The sequence below is a fragment of the Lepus europaeus genome, chromosome 7 (assembly GCF_033115175.1).
Source record: "Lepus europaeus isolate LE1 chromosome 7, mLepTim1.pri, whole genome shotgun sequence".
Classification (NCBI taxonomy): domain Eukaryota; kingdom Metazoa; phylum Chordata; class Mammalia; order Lagomorpha; family Leporidae; genus Lepus; species Lepus europaeus.
In genome coordinates, this window is record NC_084833.1 from 55,786,670 (window position 1) to 55,808,151 (window position 21,482).

The following is a 21,482-nucleotide window of genomic DNA, read 5'->3' on the forward strand; positions in this document are numbered from 1 at the left end:
AAAAGACAAAAAGCCCGGTTCTCTGACCATGAAAGTCTCGATTGAAAATTAAATCTTTTTAAAAGACCTTTGTTCCCCCAGCAGAAGGAACAGGCCATCAAAGAGAGAGGCACCTTTCTCTGAAGGGAGGAAGGAACCTCCACTGTGACACGGCCTTGACTATACAAGTTCAGAGTCGGTGAACTCAAGGGACTTCCATAGCCTAGACAGCTCATAGCAAGAGTCTCGGGTGATTGCTGACGTCATAAATAAGAGTGCCAATTGTTAAATCAACAACGGGAGTCACTGGGTACATGCTCCCCACATAGGATCTCTGTCCTTAATGTGTTTTACTATGAAACTTAAAAACACTACTAGTCGAACAATACCCTATACCTTATGCGGTTGTGTGAATGCAGCCTGTTGAAATCCTTGCTTAGTATATACTAAGTTGATCTTCAGTATATGAAGGTAATTGAAAATGAAAGTCGATGAAGGGCAGAATGGGAGAGGGAGAGGGGGAGGGGAGGGCCACGGGAGGGAGGTTGGGGGGAAGCCACAACAATACAAAAGTTGCACTTTGTAAATTCACATTTATGAAATAAAAAATAAAAAAATTTAAAAAAAGACCTTTGTTTAAAAAAAAAGATTTATTTATTTATTTATTTGAAAGTCAGGGCCGGCGCCGTGGCTCAACAGGCTAATCCTCCACCTTGCGGCGCTGGCACACCGGGTTCTAGTCCCGGTCGGGGCGCCGGATTCTATCCCGGTTGCCCCTCTTCCAGGCCAGCTCTCTGCTATGGCCCTGGAAGGCAGTGGAGGATGGCCCAGATCCTTGGGCCCTGCACCGCATGGGAGACCAGGAGAAGCACCTGGCTCCTGGCTTCGGACCAGCGTGATGCGCCTGCTGCAGCGGCCATTGGAGGGTGAACCAACGGCAAAAAAGGAAGACCTTTCTCTCTGTCTCTCTCTCTCACTGTCCACTCTGCCTGTCAAAAAAAAAAAAAAGTCAGAGTTACATAGAGAGAGGAGAGGCAGAAAGAGAGAGAGAGAAAGAGAGAGAGAGAGAGAGAGAGAGAGGGGTCTTCCATCCAATGGTTCACTCCCCAATAGGCCACAACAGCCAGAGCTGCGCTGGTCCGAAGCCAGGAGCAAGGAGCTTCCAGATCTCCCATGTGGGTGCAGGGGCCCAAGGCCTTGGGCCATCTTGTACTGCTTTCCCAGGCCATAGCAGAGAGCTGGATCAGAAGTGGAGCAGCTGGGTCTCAAAGCTGCACCCATATGGGATACTGGCACTTCAGGCCAGGGTGTTAACCCACAGTGCCATAGCCAGGCCCCTAATTACTTTTTCAAAAGATGTATTCATTTATTTGAAAGGCAGAGTTATAAAGAAAGAGAAAGAGAAAGAGCTTCCAGCTGAACCTGGAACTCCATCTGGGTCTCCCACGTGGGCAGCAGGGGCCCAAGTACTTAGGCCATCCTCCACTGCTATCTTGGGCACATTAGCAGGGAGCTGAATTTGAAGTAATGCAGCTGGGACTCAAATCGGCACCCATATGGGATGCTGGCGGTGAAGGTGATGATTCTACCAGCTAGACTGCAAAGCCAGGGCCTCCCCCCTCAACAAGCTTTTTAAATTTTTTAAAAATTTTTTCTCTCTCTCTATCTCTCTCTCTAAAATGATTTATTTGAAAAGCAGAGTTAGAGACTGGCGCCATGGCTCGCTTGGCTAATCCTCTGCCTGTGATGCCAGCATCCCATATGGGCGCCAAGTTCTAGTCCTGGTTGCTCCTCTTCCAGTCCAGCTCTCTGCTGTGGCTTGGGAGGGCAGTGGAGGATGGCCCAGGTACTTGGGCTCCTGCACCCGCATGAGAGACCAGGAAGAGGCACCTGGCTCCTGGCTTCGGATTGGCACAGTGCTGGCCGTAGCGGCCATTTGGGGAGTGAACCAACGGAAGGAAGACCTTTAAACAAAATAAAAAATAAAAATAATAATAATAAAAGAAAAGCATAGTTAGAGAGACATCTTCTATTTGCTGGTTGGTTCACTCCCTGAATAGCTGCAATTGCCAGGCCCAGGCCTGGCCAAAGACAGGAGCCTGGAACTCCATCCGGGTCTCCCACGTGGGTGTCAGAAACCCAAGCACTTGGGCCATCTTCTTCTGCTTTTCCAGGTGCATTAGCAAGAAGTTCAATCAGAAGTGGAGCAGCTGGGACTAGAAGTACTTGAACTGGCATTCATTTGGGATGATGGCATTGCAGGTGGAGACTTAAACCTCTGGGCTACAACACCAGTCCCAACAGCTTTCTAAAGCTGCTTTGTTTCTCTCTGGTATCCTGTCCTGCAGTCATATTGATAACTTAGAACTCCAGTCTCTTTCTTGTGTCAATAACACCACTGCATTCTTTGAGCTACTCCTTCTTGTGCTGTGGTCCAGAAAGAACCTTCAGATAGAAACCCATTGGTGAACATGAGGTTTACCTTTTGTTTTGTTTCCTTTCTCCCAAGGATCATATCCCCTGGCTGGATGTTTTAATTCAATATTTAAAAATAGTTGTTTCAGGGCCAGTGATGTGGCATAGGGAGTAAAGCTGCCTCCTGCAGTACTGGCATCCCATGTGAGTGCTGGTTCAAGTCCAATCCAGGTCTCTGCTTTGGCCTGGGAAAGCAGTAGAAAATGGCCCAAGCCCTTGGGCCCCTGCACCCACATGGGAGACCCGGAAGAAGCTCCTGGCTTCGGATTCGCGCGGCTCCGGCCGTTGCAGCCATTTGGAGAGTGAACCAGCTGATGGAAGACCTCTGTCTCTCTGCCTTTGCCTCTTTTTCTCTGTAACTCTACCTTTAAAATAAAAATAAATAAATCTTAAAAAAAAACCAAGCAAACAAACAAAAATCAGTTGTTTTGGATATGTTGTCCAGCTTTCCAGTTGTTTACAGAGATGGGGCCAATCTGGTACCAATTACTTTGCTGTGGCCAGAGTAGAAATCTCAAATTGGTTTCTGTATTATATTTTAAAAAGATTTTCCAGTGGTTTCTCTCAGGGAGATGAATAGTGAATTGGAAATATGAGGATCTTCTGGGGTACTGGCAATTGTATTTTTCCTGATTTCTCAACTCTCATGTTGAGTTTGTGAAGTAGGCTGTGATGCTTAATTATGTCTATTCCTCCGTATAGTATACTTTCATAAATGTTAATTTTAGATTCTCAGAAAGTTTCTTAACTTTTATTAGAAAAATATTTTGCTGTGCTTTCCCAAAGGCTAGGCCTCTGGGACCTGTGGGGCAAGACTAAAAACAGAAGAGGATGTTTTTGCTCTGGAGACTAGGAGGGAAGAGAAAAGGGGTAGAACTGAGAATAAACAGGAAGTACAGACGTGTTCAAAGGAGTTTATTAACTGTCTCTATTCAAACAACAAACAAAAATAATCAGTTTTTTAAACTTTTATTTAATGAATATAAATTTCCAAAGTATAGCTTATGGATTACAATGGCTTCCCCCTCCCATAACTTCCCTCCCACCCGCAACCCTCCCCTCTCCCGCTCCCTCTCCTCTTCAATATTATTTTGTGGAATTGATTTTCTTTTCTTTTATTCTCTTCCAAATATTCATTCATTTAACCATTTGAAAGGCAAAGTGATGGGGGTGAGGGAGGAGAGAGAGAGAGAGAGAGAGAGAGAGAGAGGTCCTATCTCCTGGTTTATTCCCTAGACGCCAAAGCCAAGGAGTCAGGTCTCCCAGGTGGGTGGTAGTGAGCTACCACTTGCTGCTTTGCAGGGCATGCTTAGTAGGAAGCTGGGAGCGGAGCCAGCACTAAAACTCAGGTACTCCAATGTGGGGTGTGGGCATCTGAAGCAGCAATTGTTTTTAGGGAACTATACCTAAAGAGACCACTGTCTCTTGTAAATAAAGCTTTCCTGGAGCAACTCACACTAACCACTTTATTTGGGACACTCTAAGCAAATGAACCTCTAATAGTACCCTTAAGCCAGATTTTCAAAGATAAGCACAGCTGATCATAGGGAAACACTGGGGAGAAGATGTTAAAGCAGGAGGTTAATTACTGCAAGGGCACAGCACAGCTAGTGAGGGTGGCATGTCCAGAGTACTATATATACCTTTCTACTTCATTTATGTATTTATTCATATTGGATTCAGAGTCAGCTAGATCATTTGAGCTTTGGTCAGATCCTGAAGGACTTCACAATTGTCTCTTAGAGAACACTCTGGTAGTAACATAGAAAATTGATCAGAGGTAAGTCAAAAGAGGGATCATGAAATGTGAATAAAGAGAGTAAGGAGGGGCCGGCACTGTGGTGTAGTGGGTAAAGCTGCTACCTGAAGTGCTGGCATCCCATATGGGTGCTGGTTCGAGTCCTGGCTCTCCATTTCCCATCCAGCTCTCTGCTATGGCCTGGGAAAGCAGCAGAGGATGACCCAAGTCCTTGAACCCCTGTACCTATGTGGGAGACCAGGAAGAAGCTCCTGGCTTTGGATTGGCACAGCTCCAGCTGTTGCAGCCATCTGGGGAGTGAACCAGCAGATAGGAAACTTTATCTCTCTCTCTGCCTTTCAAATAAAATAAATAATCTTTTTAAAAAAAGAAAGAGGCCTGCACCGTGGCTCAATAGGCTAATCCTCCACCTGCCGCGCCGGCACACTGGGTTCTAGTCCAGTTGGGGCGCCAGATTCTGTCCTGGTTGCTCCTCTTCCAGTCTAGCTCTCTGCTGTGGCCTTGGAGTGCAGTGGAGGATGGCCCAGGCCCTTGGGCCCTGCACCCGCATGGGAGACCAGGAGAAGCGCCGGCCGCAGCGGCCACTGCGGGGTAAACCAACGGAAAAAAGGAAGACCTTTCTCTCTGTCTCTCTCTCTCACTGTCCACTCTGCCTGTCAAAAAAATAAAAAAACAAAAAACAAACTTACAAACAAAAAAATCAGAGAGAGAGAGTGTAAGGAGATGGAGACCAGCCTGACTAAGTGTTTTTACTGGACTTAAGTTTGGAAGTCAGGAAGGAATTCATTCATCCATCAAGTTGAATGTAATAAATGAACATTAAATGAGAATTTTTGGCTTTCTCACCTGAGTATAAAAGGGAAACTGGTGGTGCCATCTTAAAAAATTGTGAATACAGAGAGTAGATTAAGTTGGGAAGGAAAGATGTTGATTTCATATTTAAATGTTGTGAATTTGACATGTTTTTGGTACACGCTGGTGTAAATGTCTAACAGGCTTTAGGTGCATCATTTGGCATATGAGATTGCTATTATTTGAATGTTTGTCCCTTCAAAAATTCATGTTGAAATTTAATCACCATTTTAACAGTGTTAAGAGGTGGGGCCTTTGAGAGGTGATGAGGCCACATGAGTGCTGCCTTTAAGAAAGGAGTTTCTGGGAGGCCGGCACTGTGGTACAGCAGGTTAAAGCCCAGCCTGCAGCGCCGGCATCCTATCTGGGCACTGGTTCAAGTCCACTTCTAAACCAGCATCCCTGCTGATGTTCCTAGGAAAGCAGTAGAGGATGGCCCAAGTCTTTGGACCCTTGCACCCATGTGAGAGACCCAGCAGAAGCTCCTGACTCCTGGCTGCAGATCAACCCAGCTCTGGCTGTTGTGGCCATTTGGGGAGTAAACCAGTGAGCAAGTGGAAGACCTTTCTCTTTCTCTTCCCCCTGTCCCCTCTTTCTCTCTGTAGCTCTCAAATCAATCTTTAAAAAAAAAAAAAAAAGTTTCTGGGAGGCAGGCTAGTGGTTAAGACAAAATTAGGATGCTTGCATCCCATAAAGTGCCTGGGTTCACCTCCCAGCTTTGCTTCTGACTCAAGATTCCTACTAACTCTGACACTGGGACACAGCAGGTGATGGCTCAAGTAGTTGGGTCCCTATCACCCACATGGGAGACCTGAATTAAGTTCCAGGCTCTAACCATGGCTGTTGCAGGCATGTGGGGGAATAACCCAGTGGATGGGAGCTCTTTCTCTGTGTCTCAAATTTAAAAAAAAAAAAAAATCCAATTATTGAGAGTAGGTTCTGTTTTGCTCTGGTGCACTCTCCTGCCTTTTTTTTGTTTACTTGCCTTTCTGCTTTCCGTGATGGGATTATGTAGTAGTAGAAAGATCCTCACCTTGATGTTGGATTTTCCAGTCTCCAGAACTGTGAGCCAAACACATTTCTGTTGTTTATAGATTACCTAGTCTGTGGTATTCTGTTACAGCAACATAAAGAGGACTGAAAAAGAGAAAAACATTTCTTTGTGAGTGGTTGTTGAAGTAGTGACTAGGCTTGCCCAGAACTTAAGCATTGTGAACAGAGTGGACACCTTGGTGAAAATACCAGAATTTAGGTTGCGGGGTAAAGATGTTCCTTCAAAAGTGTCTAATACATGGTCAGAGAATTATGAAAACCATGCAGGAGGGAGCAGTTAATGTATGAAGCAATGTAGACAGGTAGTAAATTACAGGAAACTAACCATATATTCACCAAAAAGAAGCTCATTAATGACCACAGCAAGGAAAGTTTTAGCTGAGAAAGGGTGGTAGAAGTCAGGAGATAAGGCAGAGGCAGGTAGAGAGTATCCAACGCGAAACTCAGGGTCTTTCCTTCCAGTCCTGCTCTTCTTGTAGTCTTAGTACAATTATTGTCTTAGTACAATTACTCCCTTCAACTTCCTGAAGCAGAAACTCTCCAAATACTGAGTCCCTTCCCTATCACTAACATCCCCATCTAATTAGGACACTAAGTCCCCTGGATTCTACTTCTTTAACATTTCTAGTATTCCAGAAAGATATGTCCCACATAAAATTATCTATGGGTATTAATATCAGAGATAATTTTAATGTTTTTCTGACTGATAATTTGCTTTGTCAATACTATTCTGGAATGACTGCATTTACTCATGTAATTAAAGTAATAAAAGTGTATGTGGGCTGGCGCTGTGGTGCAGCAGGTTAACGCCCTGGCCTGAAGCGCCCGCATCCCATATGGGCACTGGTTCGAGACCCGGCTGCTCCACTTCCAATCCAGCTCTCTGCTATGGCCTGGGAAAGCAGTGGAAAATGGCCCAAGTCCTTGGGCCCCTGCACCCATGTGAGAGACCCAGAAGAAGCTCCTGGCTCCTGGCATCGGATGGGTGCAGCTCCAGCCGTTGCAGCCAGTTGGAGAGTAAACCAGCAAATGGAAGACTTCTCTCTCTCTCTGCCTCTCCTCTCTGTGTAACTCTGACTTTCAAATAAATAAATAAATATTTTTAAAAAGTAATAAAAGTTTGAAAACAGTTTTTTTCATTCATCACCTTATATATGATATTTTTCCTTTGTTTCCGGGCCACAATCCTGGCTCAAACCAGGCTAATTACAGTAACTTTGTAACCTCTCTTGCTGTTGCTGGTGTGACACTCTTTCAGTTTTACTTTAATAAGTTCTCTCCAGTGAAAAGTTCTTCAATGGCTTCATGGCTTCATGTATCTTTGAGGATTAAGTTCAAGCTTTCAGGCTTTGTGATAAAACCCTGCTCCTATCTCTCTTTCTGGTCTCCTGCCCTTTGTTTCAGGCTTAAAAAAATACATACATATATATATATATTATTTATTTATTGGAAAAGCAGAGTGACAGAGGGAGACAAGATAGTTTTTTTTTTTTTTTAAGATTTATTTATTTGACAGACAGAGTTACAAAAATGAGAAAGAGAGAGAGGTCTTCCACAATGGCTGGAGCTGGGCCAATTGAAGCCAGGAGCTTCTTGTGGGTCCCATGGTGGGGGGAGGAGAAGAGGGAGAGAGAAGAAGAAGAAGAACAAGAAGAGATGAAGAGAAGAAGAACAAGAAGAAGAAGGGGAGGAGGAAAGAAGAGAGAGGAGAGAGAGAGAGAAAGAAAAATAAAAAGGAAAGAGGAGGGGGAAAAGAGAGAGGAGAGAGAGAGGAGGGAGAAGGGAGGAGACAGAGAGAGAGAGAGAGAGAGAGAGATATCTCCCATCCGCTGGCCACAATAACCAGAGATGGGCCTGGCCAAAGCCATCTGGGGCTCTTAGATGGATGGCGATCCACTGCCTTCCCAGGTGCATTAGTAGGAAGCTGGATGGGAAAGGGAATGTCTGAGACTTGAACCAAACCCACACTCCAGTATGAGGTGCTGGTATTACAAATGGCAGCTTAATCTGCCGTGCCACTCAGGTTGTTGATTATTGGCTGCTTTTTCTGTGTGTGTGAATTGATGATTCATGTTCATTGCTCTTTTTCCTATTGAGTTATGATATTCTTACTGACTTGTAGTAATTCTTATTTGTGTGGCTAATTCTCTTCTCAGTCTTTTTTTATAGAGATTATTTTTGTTTTTGCTGTAAATTTTTTGTTTTTAATAATTTTTCTTTATATATTATTTTTATATGAAAGGCAGAGAGAGAGACACACACACAGATAGTCTCCCACCAGCTGGTTGACACTCCAAATGCCTACACCAGCCAGCACTGGGACAGACCTAAATCAGTAGCCAGGAACTCAGTCTGGGCCTCACAGGTGGGTGGCAGGAACCCCGGTACTTGAGCCATTCATTACCTCTTGCCTCCCTTGAATTCAGGCTCTTCAATATGGGATGCTGGCATCCCAATTAGAGTCTTAACTGCTGTGTTAAATACCTGCCCCATTAGTTATTTTTTTTTATGTAGTAAAATACATCAAATGTATTCTAAATAATTTTGCTTCTTGTTCATTAAGACCTGCCTTACTCTAAAGATGCACATTTACTTGCTTGTGTATTTTTCCTAATATTTTTTATTTTTTTTTACTTTTTAAATTTTTACTTATTTATTTATTTTTTGTGACAGGCAGAGTGGACAGTGAGAGATAGAGACAGAGAGAAAGGTCTTCCTTTTTGCCATTGGTTTACCCTCCAATGGCGCTGCGGCCAGGTGCTTCTCCTGGTCTCCCATGGGGTGCAGGCACTTGGGCCATCCTCCACTGCCTTCCCGGGCCACAGCAGAGAGCTGGCCTGGAGGAGGGGCAGCCGGGACAGAATCCGGGGTGCCGGCGCCGCAGGCGGAGGATTAGCCTATTGAGCCGCAGCGCCGGCCAATGATTTTCTATGATTGAAAATTCAGTAAGTTAATTGAATGCCCACAATGGTACTCAAAAAGATAAGGTCCCTTATATTCTTGAGGTGGAGGTGCAAAATAAGTAACTCATGTCAGTATTGTTTTTAATAATGACTACGCAGGAAATAAAATGGGGAAGTATCTCTTTGAAGACCTCAGAAGTAGACAAAGGACATTTACACAATACCATCGAATGAGTCTTCTATAATTTACTTAGCCATTTTCCCTTATTGTTGGTTTTTAGATTGCTTGCACATTCTTGCCATTATACTAACAAATACTGTTGATCAGAACAAATCCTTCTGCACGTTTGTTTTGATGGAGGAATTTCCTGGAGCTGTAACTGTGCCTGAATAGGAACAATCAGAACATTTTTATACATTGCCAAGTGTGCGTTTAAGAGGGAGTTCCAATAGTCAGCTGTGAGAGCAAGCTGAACGCTGCTCTGAGGGGTAGGAATAGAAATGTCTAAAAGGCAAGTTTGGGTTCAGCAAGAAGAAAAGCTAAGTGTATTGACCCGGATTTACTAGTGAGGGTGGGCCGGACGATGCTAAGCACTTGCTCGGAGGCAAGAAAAACCGGATTCTAAATCCACTTCTGCCACCCTGTGACCTTCACAGGTTATAGCGCCTCCCGAAGCCATAGCTTCCTGAAATGCAGTTAGATAGGGATCAGGCTTTTTTTCCCACCATCTTCAGATCACGCGTTCTCTACCCTTTCCGATTCTAGACACCGGCTCGTGCAATTGGCGTACAAAACAATGGAGTGAATCGTCAGCCGCGAAACGCCAACTAATCACTGGCCAGCACTTCCGGCGGCAGGGACAAAGGCTTTGAAGTGCTTGGGACTGCACTTCCGGCTCTTTCGAGCTGCGCAATTCAAGACCGTGCGCGAGCCGCAGCCTGGTGACTCGGGGGCCGCGAGTGCGCATGCTCCCCTCAGGCGAGGGGCGGGGCCGCGAACGGGGCGGGGCCGGACCCTGACTTGTCTCACGGTTACTGGGCCGGCGCGAGCGCGCGAGGCTCGGGGGCGGGGCGGGGCGGAGCCTAGTCCTAGTCTGCCCGCCCTGCGGTTCCGGAGCGTCACGGTGCTCCGGGGCCTGAGGTCCTGTCAGGTGAGGAGGTCGCGCCGGCAGAGGCTCCGGCTGTGGCAACTCGGTGCTGGAAGCTCCTGCCGGGGCGAGTTTAGTTGTTAAGTGGGCGCGGCACCACCCCGCTGCCTCCTTCCCTTGTGGCAGCCATGGCGAAAGGCAGAGTCGTCGAACGATCGTCGCCGGAGGCACTGCACACGACCCCAGTGCGAGATGGGGCGGCGAGGACGCGAGGTCCCGCGGCGTCAGGTAGCGGAGACCACCTGAAGGGTGAGTGGGCCCGGGAGCCGGAGCTGGGGCTGGCCCGGGGGCGCCAGTGTTCCTGGGGGGACGCCCGCGGGGAGAGTTCCTCGGTGGGTCTGTTGGACTTGTGGGGAGAGTGGGGGCCTGCTGACGCCCGCGGGCGAACGCACAGTGAGTGGGGGGCTTGGGCTGGGGCCCCGCGCAGTGCTCGGCCGGCCACCCATTGGATTTGTTGTAAATTTTTTTTTTTTTTTTGCAATTGAATTCAGTTAAGAGAAGGAATGACACTGTCTTGACGCTCAGGCAGCTCACAAGGTTGATGATAAACCTAGGCAGAGCTGGAAGGAACATTAGCGCTCGCTGCGTTTTTACGGATGAATAAACAGGCTCAGGGTGTATTTGGCTTCTGCAGATTACCGAAGTAGTAGTTAGGTGCCACTTCCAGGTGATAAGAGTTCCTGGATTCGAGTCCATTCCCTTCCGTTTACTTATGACTTTGGACTCGTTGGGGATAATAGTAGTATCTACTTAATAAATTGGTACATGGGTTAAATGAAATAATTAATGTAAAGGAATTAAATAATACTGGGCCTGTGTGAGAGGGGACTAAATAAATGTTAGCAATTACTATTATGACTCATTCTAAAGTTCTTTTTTCCCCAGTACACCATCCTGGCATTTTTCAGAGTCCTGAATACCTAGAAACTAAAAACTTTGGTTCCATCCTGGCGTGGAATTGTTTGTCACTTTCCAGATGAAATGATTAAGCTCTTTAAATGCTTTTAAAGCTCATGAATTGAAGTGATCTTAACAAATCACCATTAAGTTGTCTGCAGTTCTGTCACTGTGATGGCTAAAGAGAAGATCTTTGAAGAGTGTATGCGGAAATGTTAATGTAATTTTCAAATAATTCAAGATGTTTTCAGCATTCTAATTTGACTGTTCAAGCTTTATGTATTTGGATACTTTTGTGAATGATAGACTATAGAGCCAAATAGCTTAATGTAGCTTCAGAAAATCAAATGAATCCAGTTTTTTTTTTTTTTTAATATTTGTTTATTTATTTGAAAGTCAGTTACACAGAGAGAGGGAGAGACAGATCTTCCTAACTGGTTCATTCCCCAAATGTCTGCAACAGCTGGGCCAGGTGGAAGCCAGGAGCTTCATCTGGGTTTCCCACATGGGTGCAGGGGCCCAAGCACTTGGGCCATCATCCGCTGCTTTCCCAGGCACATTAACAGGGAGCTGGATCAGAAGGGAACAGCCGAGACTCAAACTGCTGCCTATATGGGATGCCAGCAGCAGAGGTGGTGGCTTAACCCAATACACCACACTACTGGCCCCATGAATTGGTTTTTAAAGTATAAATCTAGGGGCTGACGCTGTGGAAGTGGGTAAAGCCACTGCCTGCAGTGCCGGCATCCCATATGGGCACCGGTTCGAGTCCCGGCTGCTCCACTTCCAATCTACCTCTCTGCTATGGCCTGGGAAAGCAGTAGAAGATGGCCCAAGTCCTTGGGCCCCTGTACCCGCGTGGGAGACCCAAGGACTTGGGCCGTCTTCTACTGCTTTCCCAGGCACAGCAGAGAGCTGGATCGATTGGAAGTGGAGCAGCCAGGACTTGAACTGCTGCCCATATGGGATACCTGCACTGCAGGACTCGGCTTTATGTACCCCGATCCATCATGTTTTAATGATTCCCTGTTTTTTCTTCTTTACTTTCTCTCTCTTTAATGTTAATAATTCTCTTGATAGGCAAATGATTTTTGTGGCCCTCTTACCTGATAGGGTTTGGTGGTAATCTGTTGATGTGATGGCATTAGCATCTGATATTCCAAGATTTGAAGAACAGCTTTTATTAATTGTAGGTGGTAATTTAGGATACAGAAAAAGTAGACTTTGAAGAGAAAGGTTTTTGTAACCCTTGAGAAATTCATAGTAATAGAATGTTCTTGTAAGTTCCATGACACTTTAAATGATTTTTTATGTATATATATTAAAGATTTATTTATTTATTTGTAAGTCAGAATTAGAGAGAGATCTTCATTTGCCGGTTCATACCCCAAATGGCTGCAGTGGCTGGGGCTGGGCCAGGCTGAAGCCAGGAGCCAGGAGCTTCCTCCAGTTCTCCCACGTGGATGCAGGGTTCTAAGCACTTGGGCCATCCTCTGCTGCTTTCTCAGACACATTAGCAGGGCGATGGATTGGAAGTGGAGCAACCAGGACATGAACTGGTGCTCATGTGGGATGCTGGGGCTGTAGATGGCGGTTCAACCTGCTGTACCACAGCACTGGCCTCAAATGAATTCTCTCTCCCTCTCCTGTCACTTTGTCTTTTAAATAGATAAATAAATCCTTTTTTTTAAAAAAAATATTTATTTATTTATTTGAAAGGCAGAACTACAGAGAGGCAGAGAAAGAGAAAGGTCTTCTATTTGCTGGTTCACTCTCCAGATGGGCGCAACAGCAGGAGTTTTGCTGATCTCAGGCTAGGAGCCAGGAGCTTCTTCAAGGTCTCCCACGTCGGTGCAAGGGCCCAAGGACTTGGGTCATCTGCTGCTGCTTTCCTAGGCCACAGCAGAGAGCTGGATCGGTAGTGGAGCAACTGAGACTCCAACCGGTGCCCAAATGGAATGCCTGCATTGCAGGTGGTGGCTTTACCCATTATGCCCCTAAATAAATGAAAAAATTATTTTATTCTTTTAGTGGATTTGTTGCCATGACTCTGGTCATGTTTAAGATCTGAGTCTAGCCGGCGCCGCGGCTCACTAGGCTAATCCTCTGCCTTGCGGCGCCGGCACACTGGGTTCTAGTCCCGGTCGGGGCACCGATCCTGTCCCGGCTGCCCCTCTTCCAGGCCAGTTCTCTGCTGTGGCCAGGGAGTGCAGTGGAGGATGGCCCAAGTGCTTGGGCCCTGCACCCCATGGGAGACCAGGAGAAGCACCTGGCTCCTGCCATCGGATCAGCGTGGTGCGCCGGCGCAGCGTGCCTACCGCGGTGGCCATTGGAGGGTGAACCAACGGCAAAAGGAAGACCTTTCTCTCTGTCTCTCTCTCACTGTCCACTCTGCCTGTCAAAAAATAAAAAAAAAAAAAAAAGATCTGAGTCTAATAGACTGTTGACCACTTTGAAGAATTGAGCAACAACCCTGAAAGTCTAATAATTCTTGCATGATAGGGAAAGATGAGAGCAGACAAGAAGTAGAACTAGTTAAGAAGTTTTTAACCTAGGCCGGCGCTTTGGCTTAACAGGCTAATCCTCCGCCTTGCGGCGCCGGCACACCGGGTTCTAGTCCCGCTTGGGGCACCAGATTCTATCCCGGTTGCCCCTCTTCCAGGCCAGCTCTCTGCTATGGCCCGGGAAGGCAGTGGAGGATGGCCCAAGTGCTTGGGCCCTGCACCCGCATGGGAGACCAGGAGAAGCACCTGGCTCCTGGCTTCGGATCAGCAAGATGCGCCGGCCACAGCGGCCATTGGAGGGTGAACCAACGGCAAAAAGGAAGACCTTTCTCTCTGTCTCTCTCTCACTATCCACTCTGCTTGTCAAAAAAAAAAAAAAAAGTTTTTAACCTAATCTACGTTTAAGGGTGTCTAGACCAGAATATATTCTTACTGTGCTGTTTGTCCTGACCCGTTTACAGGCATGTTCCCCATTTTAAGAGAACTCCCGGCTGGCGCTGCGGCTCAATAGGCTAATCCTCTGCCTGCCGCGCTGGCACACCATGTTCTAGTCCCGGTTGGGGCGCTGGATTCTGTCCTGGTTGCCCCTCTTCCAGGCCAGCTCTCTGCTATGGTCTGGGAGTGCAGTGGAGGATGGCCCAAGTGCTTGGGCCCTGCACCCGCATGGGAGACCAGGAGAAGCACCTGGCTCCTGCCTTCGGATCAGCGCGGTGTGCCAGCCGCAGCGCGCCAGCCACAGCGGCCATTGGAGGGTGAACCAATGGCAAAAGGAAGACCTTTCTCTCTCTCTCACTGTCCACTCTGTCAAAAAAAAAAAAAAAAAAAAAAAAAAGAGAGAACTCCCAGGACTAATATTTTCAGTGTATAGATCATTCATTACCCTTGTATTTTCAGTGTATAGATCATTCATTACCCTTGTATGGGGTGTGGAGTCAGTTTGATGGATGATGATGAATATTTTAAACAAGGAATGGAAAATACTAGAGTGCTTTGCATGTAGAAAGAGGCAAGTATTGTTTCTTAACATCTTTTCTTTTTTCCAGTTACATAGATTGTGTGTACCACATTGTAATCTGAAACACACTGCTTATTGTGGAACACAGTCAAAAAAGTTTGAGAAACACTGTCTCAAAATTAGTTTTATTGCTTTTAGAAGACTTGTTCTACCTTGTATAATAAATTTCTCTCAAATCTCTTTTGGGTCATGCCCTGTTAATTTGGTTCAAGAGATACAACTTAAGCATCTGCTAGGGGCAAGATACTAGCTTGGAGGCAGAAGGAAGCTCTGATTACTTATAAAGGGGATCCAAGGGTAGAATTGGCAAGTGGACATCAACCAAGATATTAATATGATTTGATTAGGGGCCAGCTTTGTGGTACAGCTCATTAAGCCACCTCCGGCATTCCATGTGAGTACTGATTTACTCCTAGCTGCTCCACTTTCCAATCCAGCTCCCTGCTAAAGTGCCTGGGAAAGCAGCAGAAGATGCCCCAAGTGCTTGGGTCCCTAACGCCCATGTGGGAGAATTGGGTGTAGTTCCAGACCCTGTGGCTTCAGCCTAGCCCAGCTCCAGCTATTGTTGCCATTTGGGAAGTGAACCAGTGGATGGAAGATCTCTCTCCCTGCTCTCTCCCTAATGCCTTTCAAATAAATACATCAATCAGTCTTTAGAAAGAATGTGATTCAGTGTCAACCCAAATATTATATGTGGTGATTATTATTTGCCTATAATCGTTAAAAAACCGAACTTAAACCTTTGTTGAAAGAGAGTTTATTGGTTCATGTAGCTGAAAAATCTAGTGATGAAATAGAATTTAGTGGCTTCAGACTGGGACCAGAATGTTCAGTATCAGATTTGTTTCATGTTATTAGCTTTAGCTAAGTTTGTTTCCTTTTTTTTTATTTAACAGGCAGAGTGGACAGTGAGAGAGACAGAGAGAGAAAGGTCTTCCTTTTGCCGTTGGTTCACCCTCCAATGGCCGCCGCAGTAGCGCGCTGCAGCCGGCGCACCACGCTGATCCGATGGCAGGAGCCAGGTGCTTCTCCTGGTCTCCCATGGGGTGCAGGACCCAAGGACTTGGGCCATCCTCCACTGCACTCCCCAGGCGACAGCAGAAAGCTGGCCTGGAAGAGAATCTGGCATCCTGACTGGGACTAGAACCCGGTGTGCCGGCACCGCAGGCGGAGGATTAGCATACTGAGCCATGGCGCCGGCTTTTTTAAGATTTATTTATTGGAGCCAATGCTGTAATGCAGTGGGTTAACGCCCAGGCCTGCATGCCAGTATCCCATATGGTCGCAAGTTCAAGTCCCAACTACTCCACTTTATTTTTTTTAAGGTTTATTTATTTATTTATTTGAAAGAGAGGAGAGAGGAGAGAGGAGAGGAGAGAGAGAGAGAGAGAGAAGTCTTCCTTCCTCTGGTTCACTCCCCAATTGGCTGTAATGGCTGGAGCTGTGCCGATCTGAAGGGTACAAGGGCCCAAGGACTTGTGCCAGCTTTTACTGCTTTCCCAGGCCATAGCAGAGAGCTGGATGGTTAGTGAGCAGCCTGGATTGGAAGTGGAGCAACTGAAACTCAAACTGGCATATGTATGGGATGCTGGCACTGCAGGCGGCAGCTTTAGCTTTACCCACTATGCCACAGTGCCAGCCCCAATAAATAAAATATTAAAAAAAAAAGAGCTTCAGGCCGGCGCCGTGGCTTAACAGGCTAATCCTCTGCCTTGCGGCGCCGGCACACCGGGTTCTAGTCCCGGTCGGTGCGCCGGATTCTGTCCCGGTTGCTCCTCTTCCAGGCCAGCTCTCTGCTGTGGCCCGGGAGTGCAGTGGAGGATGGCCCAAGTGCTTGGGCCCTGCACCCATGTCGGAGACCAGGAGAAGCACCTGGCTCCTGGCTTCGGATCAGCGCGATGCGCCGGCCGCAGCGGCCATTGGAGGGTGAACCAACGGCAAAAAGGAAGACCTTTCTCTCTGTCTCTCTCTCTCACTATCCACTCTGCCTGTCAAAAAAAAAAAAAAAAAAAAAAAAAGCTTCAAAAATTGAATATCACTATTTTTATTTTGGTATTGTTATCTGTTATTTTCTTACATGGTTGTTGAAAAAGTTTTTCTAATTATAGAGTGAAGAAAATAGATTTCAAATTAAATCTGGAGGTTAGTTTTGTTCAGATGTCTATATATTTCATCATCTGGATGTAAGGCAACAGATTGCAATTAGAGAGAGAGGTTCTCAGCAAAAAGCAAGAGTGATGATCTGCAGTACAATTAACAGTTGTCTGATAACCTTTCTCTTGTCTGACTCTTACTTAGAACAGGTATATTTATAGAGTGAAGAAAAATACAGGTTGAGAAGCCTTAGTCTGAAATCCAAAGTGCTCCAAAATCCAAAACTTTGAGTTATAGATATGATGTCACAAGTGGAAAATTCTACACCTGACCTCATGTGATAAGTTCGAGTCAAAACACAGGTGCATTGCAAATATTGTATAAGATACCTTTAGGTTATGTGTATAAGATTTATATGAGACATATAAGAATTTTATGTTGAGACTTGGTTCCAACCCTAAGACATCTCATTATGAAATACAAATGTTAAAAAAAAACTGAAACATGTCTGTCCCAAACATTTTGCATAAGGAGTAGTAAACCTGTAGTGTAGTTTAATTTTAATAGCAAATATAGTAAATATCTTATTTAATTTTTAACTTAATAGGACTACATTACCTGTTCAGAGTTTTTTGTTTTGTTTTGTTTTAAATATAAATTGATTAATAATTTTTTATGTCTTTTAAAAAAGATTTATTCATTTATTTGTAAGTCAGAATTAGGGAGAGAGAGACAGATCTTCTGTCTACTGGTTCACTCCTCAAATGGTTGCAATAGCCAGGGCAGAGCTAGGCCAAAGCCAAGAGACAGGAGCTTCTTCCTCGGCTCCCACATGGGTGCAGGGGCTCAAGTACTTGGGTTATCCTTCAATGCTTTTCAAGGTGCATTAGCAGGGAGCTGGATCAAAAGTGGAGGAGCTGGGACTCGAACCAGTGCCCATATGGAATTCTGGCATTGCAGGAGAGGTTTAACCTTCTATACCACATAGTAGAAGTTCTAAAGACAAGTTCTGTAAAAGGGAGAAGGATCAGCCATTTGTTCTTAGAAGTCATTCTCGTGTCCACATCCTCAAGAGGAAACAAAACAAAATTCTTAGTGGCTATGAAGGATTTAAAAGATGCCCATAATACTAAATTATTTGTGTTAGTCTTTATACTCTGGGCCTGATTCTAGCATGGGAATTAAAATTGTAGACTATAGCAAGTCAATACCAGATACATTTAAAAGGCACATACCTTTAAGAAGCAATAGGCATCCTGAAAAAATACAGGGACCACCTCTGTGTGTAAGATGTGTTTGCATAGTCAGCCTATACAAACATATACTCAAAAATTCATTATTTCTTACTGATTTCCTTTACAATAGTGTCTTTTTATTTAATAAAGTAGAAAAATAACTTTATCTTGTGAGAATAGTTTGTATTTAAAAAGATTTCCATTCAGAAACCAAAACTTCATTCTTGATAGACTTTGTTATAGCATGTGCTAATTTTTTTTTAAGAATTATTTTTTATTTATTTGAAAGAGTTACAGAGAAAGGTAGAACCAGAGAGAGAGAGGTCTTCCATTCCTCTGGTTCACTCCCCAAATGACCACAATGGCCAGAGCTGAGCTGATCTGGAGCCAGGAGCCAGAAGCTTCTTCCAGGTCTCCCACATGGGTGTAGAGGCCCAAGGACTTGGGCCATCTTGTACTGCTTTCCCACACCATAGCAGAGAGCTGGATCGGAAGAGAAGCAGCTGGGACTTGAACTGGCGCCCATATAGGATGCCAACGATGCAGGCTGGGGATTTAACCGGCTGTGCTACAGCACTGGCCTCTGTACTAATATTTTTGTAGCTTTCAACTAATTACTCTTTTCTTTCTTTTTCTGATTTTGTAAAAAAAGATTTATTTATTTGAAAGGCAGAGTTACAGAGAGAGAGAAGGACAAACAGAGAGAGAGAGGGAGAGATCTTCTATTCACTGGTCACTCTCCAAATAGCCTTAACGACCGGTGCTGGGCCAAGCTGAAGCCAAAATCCAGGAGCTTCTTCCAGTCTTCCCAGGCTGTTGTAGGGGCCCAAGCACTTGGGTCGTCTTGCACTGCTTTCCCAGGCCACAAGCAGAGAGCTGGATCGTTAGTGAAGTAGCTGGGACTCAACTGGCATCCGTATGGAATGTTGGCACCACAGGTAGAAGCTTAGAAGTTTTACCTGCTATGCCACAGTGCCAGCCCAGATATGTTTTCATATTTGACCTTCGTCAGGTGTTTCAGGTATGTTTTTAATTCTCTGTGCTACCAAAAAACAAACAAACAAACAAACAAACAAAAAGAAAACCTGTGCATAATAGTTCATCAGATGCCAGCATTGTGGTGCTGCAGTTTAGGCTGCCACTTAGAACAGCCATATCCTATACCTTGTGTGCTGGTTCTGCTTCTGATCCAGCTGCCTGCTAATGTGCCTGAAGAGGCAATGGAAGATGGTCCAAGTACTTGGGCCCATGAAACCATGTGGGAGATCAGGATGGAGTTCCTGGCTCCTGACTTTGGCCTAGCCCAGACTTGATGTTGTAGCCATTTGGGAAGTAAAGCACAGGTGGAATATTGATCTCTCTCTCTCTCTCTCTTTCACTGTATTTCTTTGTAACTCTGCCTTTCAAATAAATGACTAAATCTTTAAAATATATATTTAAAAAATAAATAGCTTATTTGAAGGCAGACATGCTAGATTTATTAATCCATTTTGGAGGCATATTTTGTGCTGTCTTATGATCCCATTCCTTCCTGCAGTGTGATGTGAGCAGATAACATTTGAGGCTAAGAGGAAATATTACCAAGATAGAATAACAGGGACTAGTTGGGAGGTTAGCCTATAGAAATTCAAAAAGATAATTTGAAAAATTTTTTAAAGTTTTATTTATTTATTTGAAAGGCAGAGTTACAGAGAGGCAGAGGCAGAGAGAGAGAGATAGAGAGATATCTTCCATCTGCTGGTTCACTCTCCAGATGGCTACAACGGCCATAGCTGGGCTGATCCAAAGCTAAGATCTCGGAGCTTCCCTTGGGTCTCCCACGTGGGTGCAAGGTACCAAGTACTTTAGCCATCTTCCAGTGCTTTCTCAGGCCATCACAGAGAGACAGATCATGAGAGGGGCAGCAGAGATAGGAACCGGCACCCATATGGGATGCCAACACCACAGGCGGCAGCTTAACTTAGTACTCCACATTCCAAATCTCTTACTACTAGCCATTTTGAAATATAGAATTAGTTGTCAACCATGGTTATCCTGCTGTGTTACAGACTATTTTAACTTATTATTCCTCCTATCTTGGAGGACTGTTAACCATTGTTTCTCCATCCCCTTCCTATTCCTCCCTTGTAACTACTCTGCTCTCTACAAGCTTTAAAAAAAATCATTTCATTATTTGAAAGACAGAGCATGCAAATAAATGAGTGTGCACATCTACTTGGTTACTATTCAGATGTTTGCAGTGGCCACATCTGGGCTAAGGTTGAAGCTGGGAATCAAAATGCAACCCAGGTCTTCCATGTGGGTGTCAGGAGCACGTTACTTGCTATCACCACTTCCTTTCATAGTCTACCCTGGCAGGAAGGTAAATCAGGAGCTGAAGCCAGGAATGGAACTGAGATGCTCCAGTATGCGATGCAGTCACTTTAACCACGAAGCTAAACACCTGTACCTCTACAGGATTTTCTAAAAATAGAGGGTGCATCCTTTTCTTTTAGCCCCTATGTACTTACCTATAAAATAGGCAGAGTGGTTTATAGGCAGAGTGGTTTAGAAGCTTTTAGGTGTGTATATATAGGTCATCTAGATATTTTTTATTTATTTTTTATAGCTTTATTTATTATTATTTTTTGGACAGGCAGAGTGGACAGTGAGAGAGAGAGACAGAGAGAAAGGTCTTCCTTTGCCGTTGGTTCACCCTCCAATGGCCGCCGCAGCTGGCACGTTGTGGCAGGCGCACCACGCTGATCCGATGGCAGGAGCCAGGTGCTTCCCTGGTCTCCCATGGGGTGCAGGGCCCAAGGACTTGGGCCATCCTCCACTGCACTCCCTGGCCATAGCAGAGAGCTGGCCTGGAAGAGGGGCAACTGGGACAGAATCTGGAGCCCCGACCAGGACTAGAACTCGGTGTGCTGGCGCCGCAAGGCGGAGGATTAGCCTAGTGAGCCGCGGCGCCGGCCTAGATATTTTATTAAAATTTAAATTTTGATTCAGGTATGTCTAGGCTGGGGCCTGAGAATCTTTGTTTCTTTTTTTAAAAAAAACTTTTAAAAAAGATTGATTGGTTTGAAAGGCAGAGTTACAAAGCATGATGTAGAGACAGAGATCTTCCATCTGCAGGTTCACTCCAAAAATGGCCACAAAAGCCAAGAGCCAAGAACTCCATCCTAGTCTTTCCCATGAGTGACAAGAGTCCAAGTACCTGGGCCATCTTCTGCTTTCCTAGGCACAGTAACAGGGAGCTGGATTAGAAGTGGAGCAGCCTGCTGTATAGCCACTTCCTGCAATTCCAGCATCACATATGGGCACCACCTTTTTGAGTCCTTGGCTGCTCCATTTCCATTTAGCTCCCTGCTGATGTGTGTGAGAAAGCAGCAGCTGATGGCCCAAGTGCTTGGGCCTCTGTACCCATGTGGAAGACCTGGAAGAAACTCCTGGCTTTGGCCTGACCCAGCCCTGGCCTGACCCAGCCCTGGCTGTTGCCATTTGGGGAGTGTACCAGTGCATAGAAGATCTGTCTGTCTGTCTGCCTTTCTCCCTGTAACTTTGATTTCCAAATACATAAATCTTT

General features: G+C 45.4%; 1 protein-coding gene across 3 annotated transcripts in view; it reads left to right on the forward strand.

The window, feature by feature from the left end:
* Positions 1–10,105: 10,105 nt before the first annotated feature.
* Positions 10,106–21,482, forward strand: part of TMEM41B (transmembrane protein 41B) — a 32,258-nt gene continuing 20,881 nt past the window's right edge. Inside the window, exon 1 of one of the 3 annotated variants that reach the window (XM_062196529.1) lies at positions 10,106–10,418. In XM_062196529.1, coding sequence (XP_062052513.1) covers positions 10,298–10,418 — 121 coding nt within the window. In that variant the 5' untranslated portion in view covers positions 10,106–10,297. The remainder of the gene's footprint in view (positions 10,419–21,482) is intronic. The other 2 variants (XM_062196528.1, XM_062196527.1) reach the window with 2 other exon arrangements.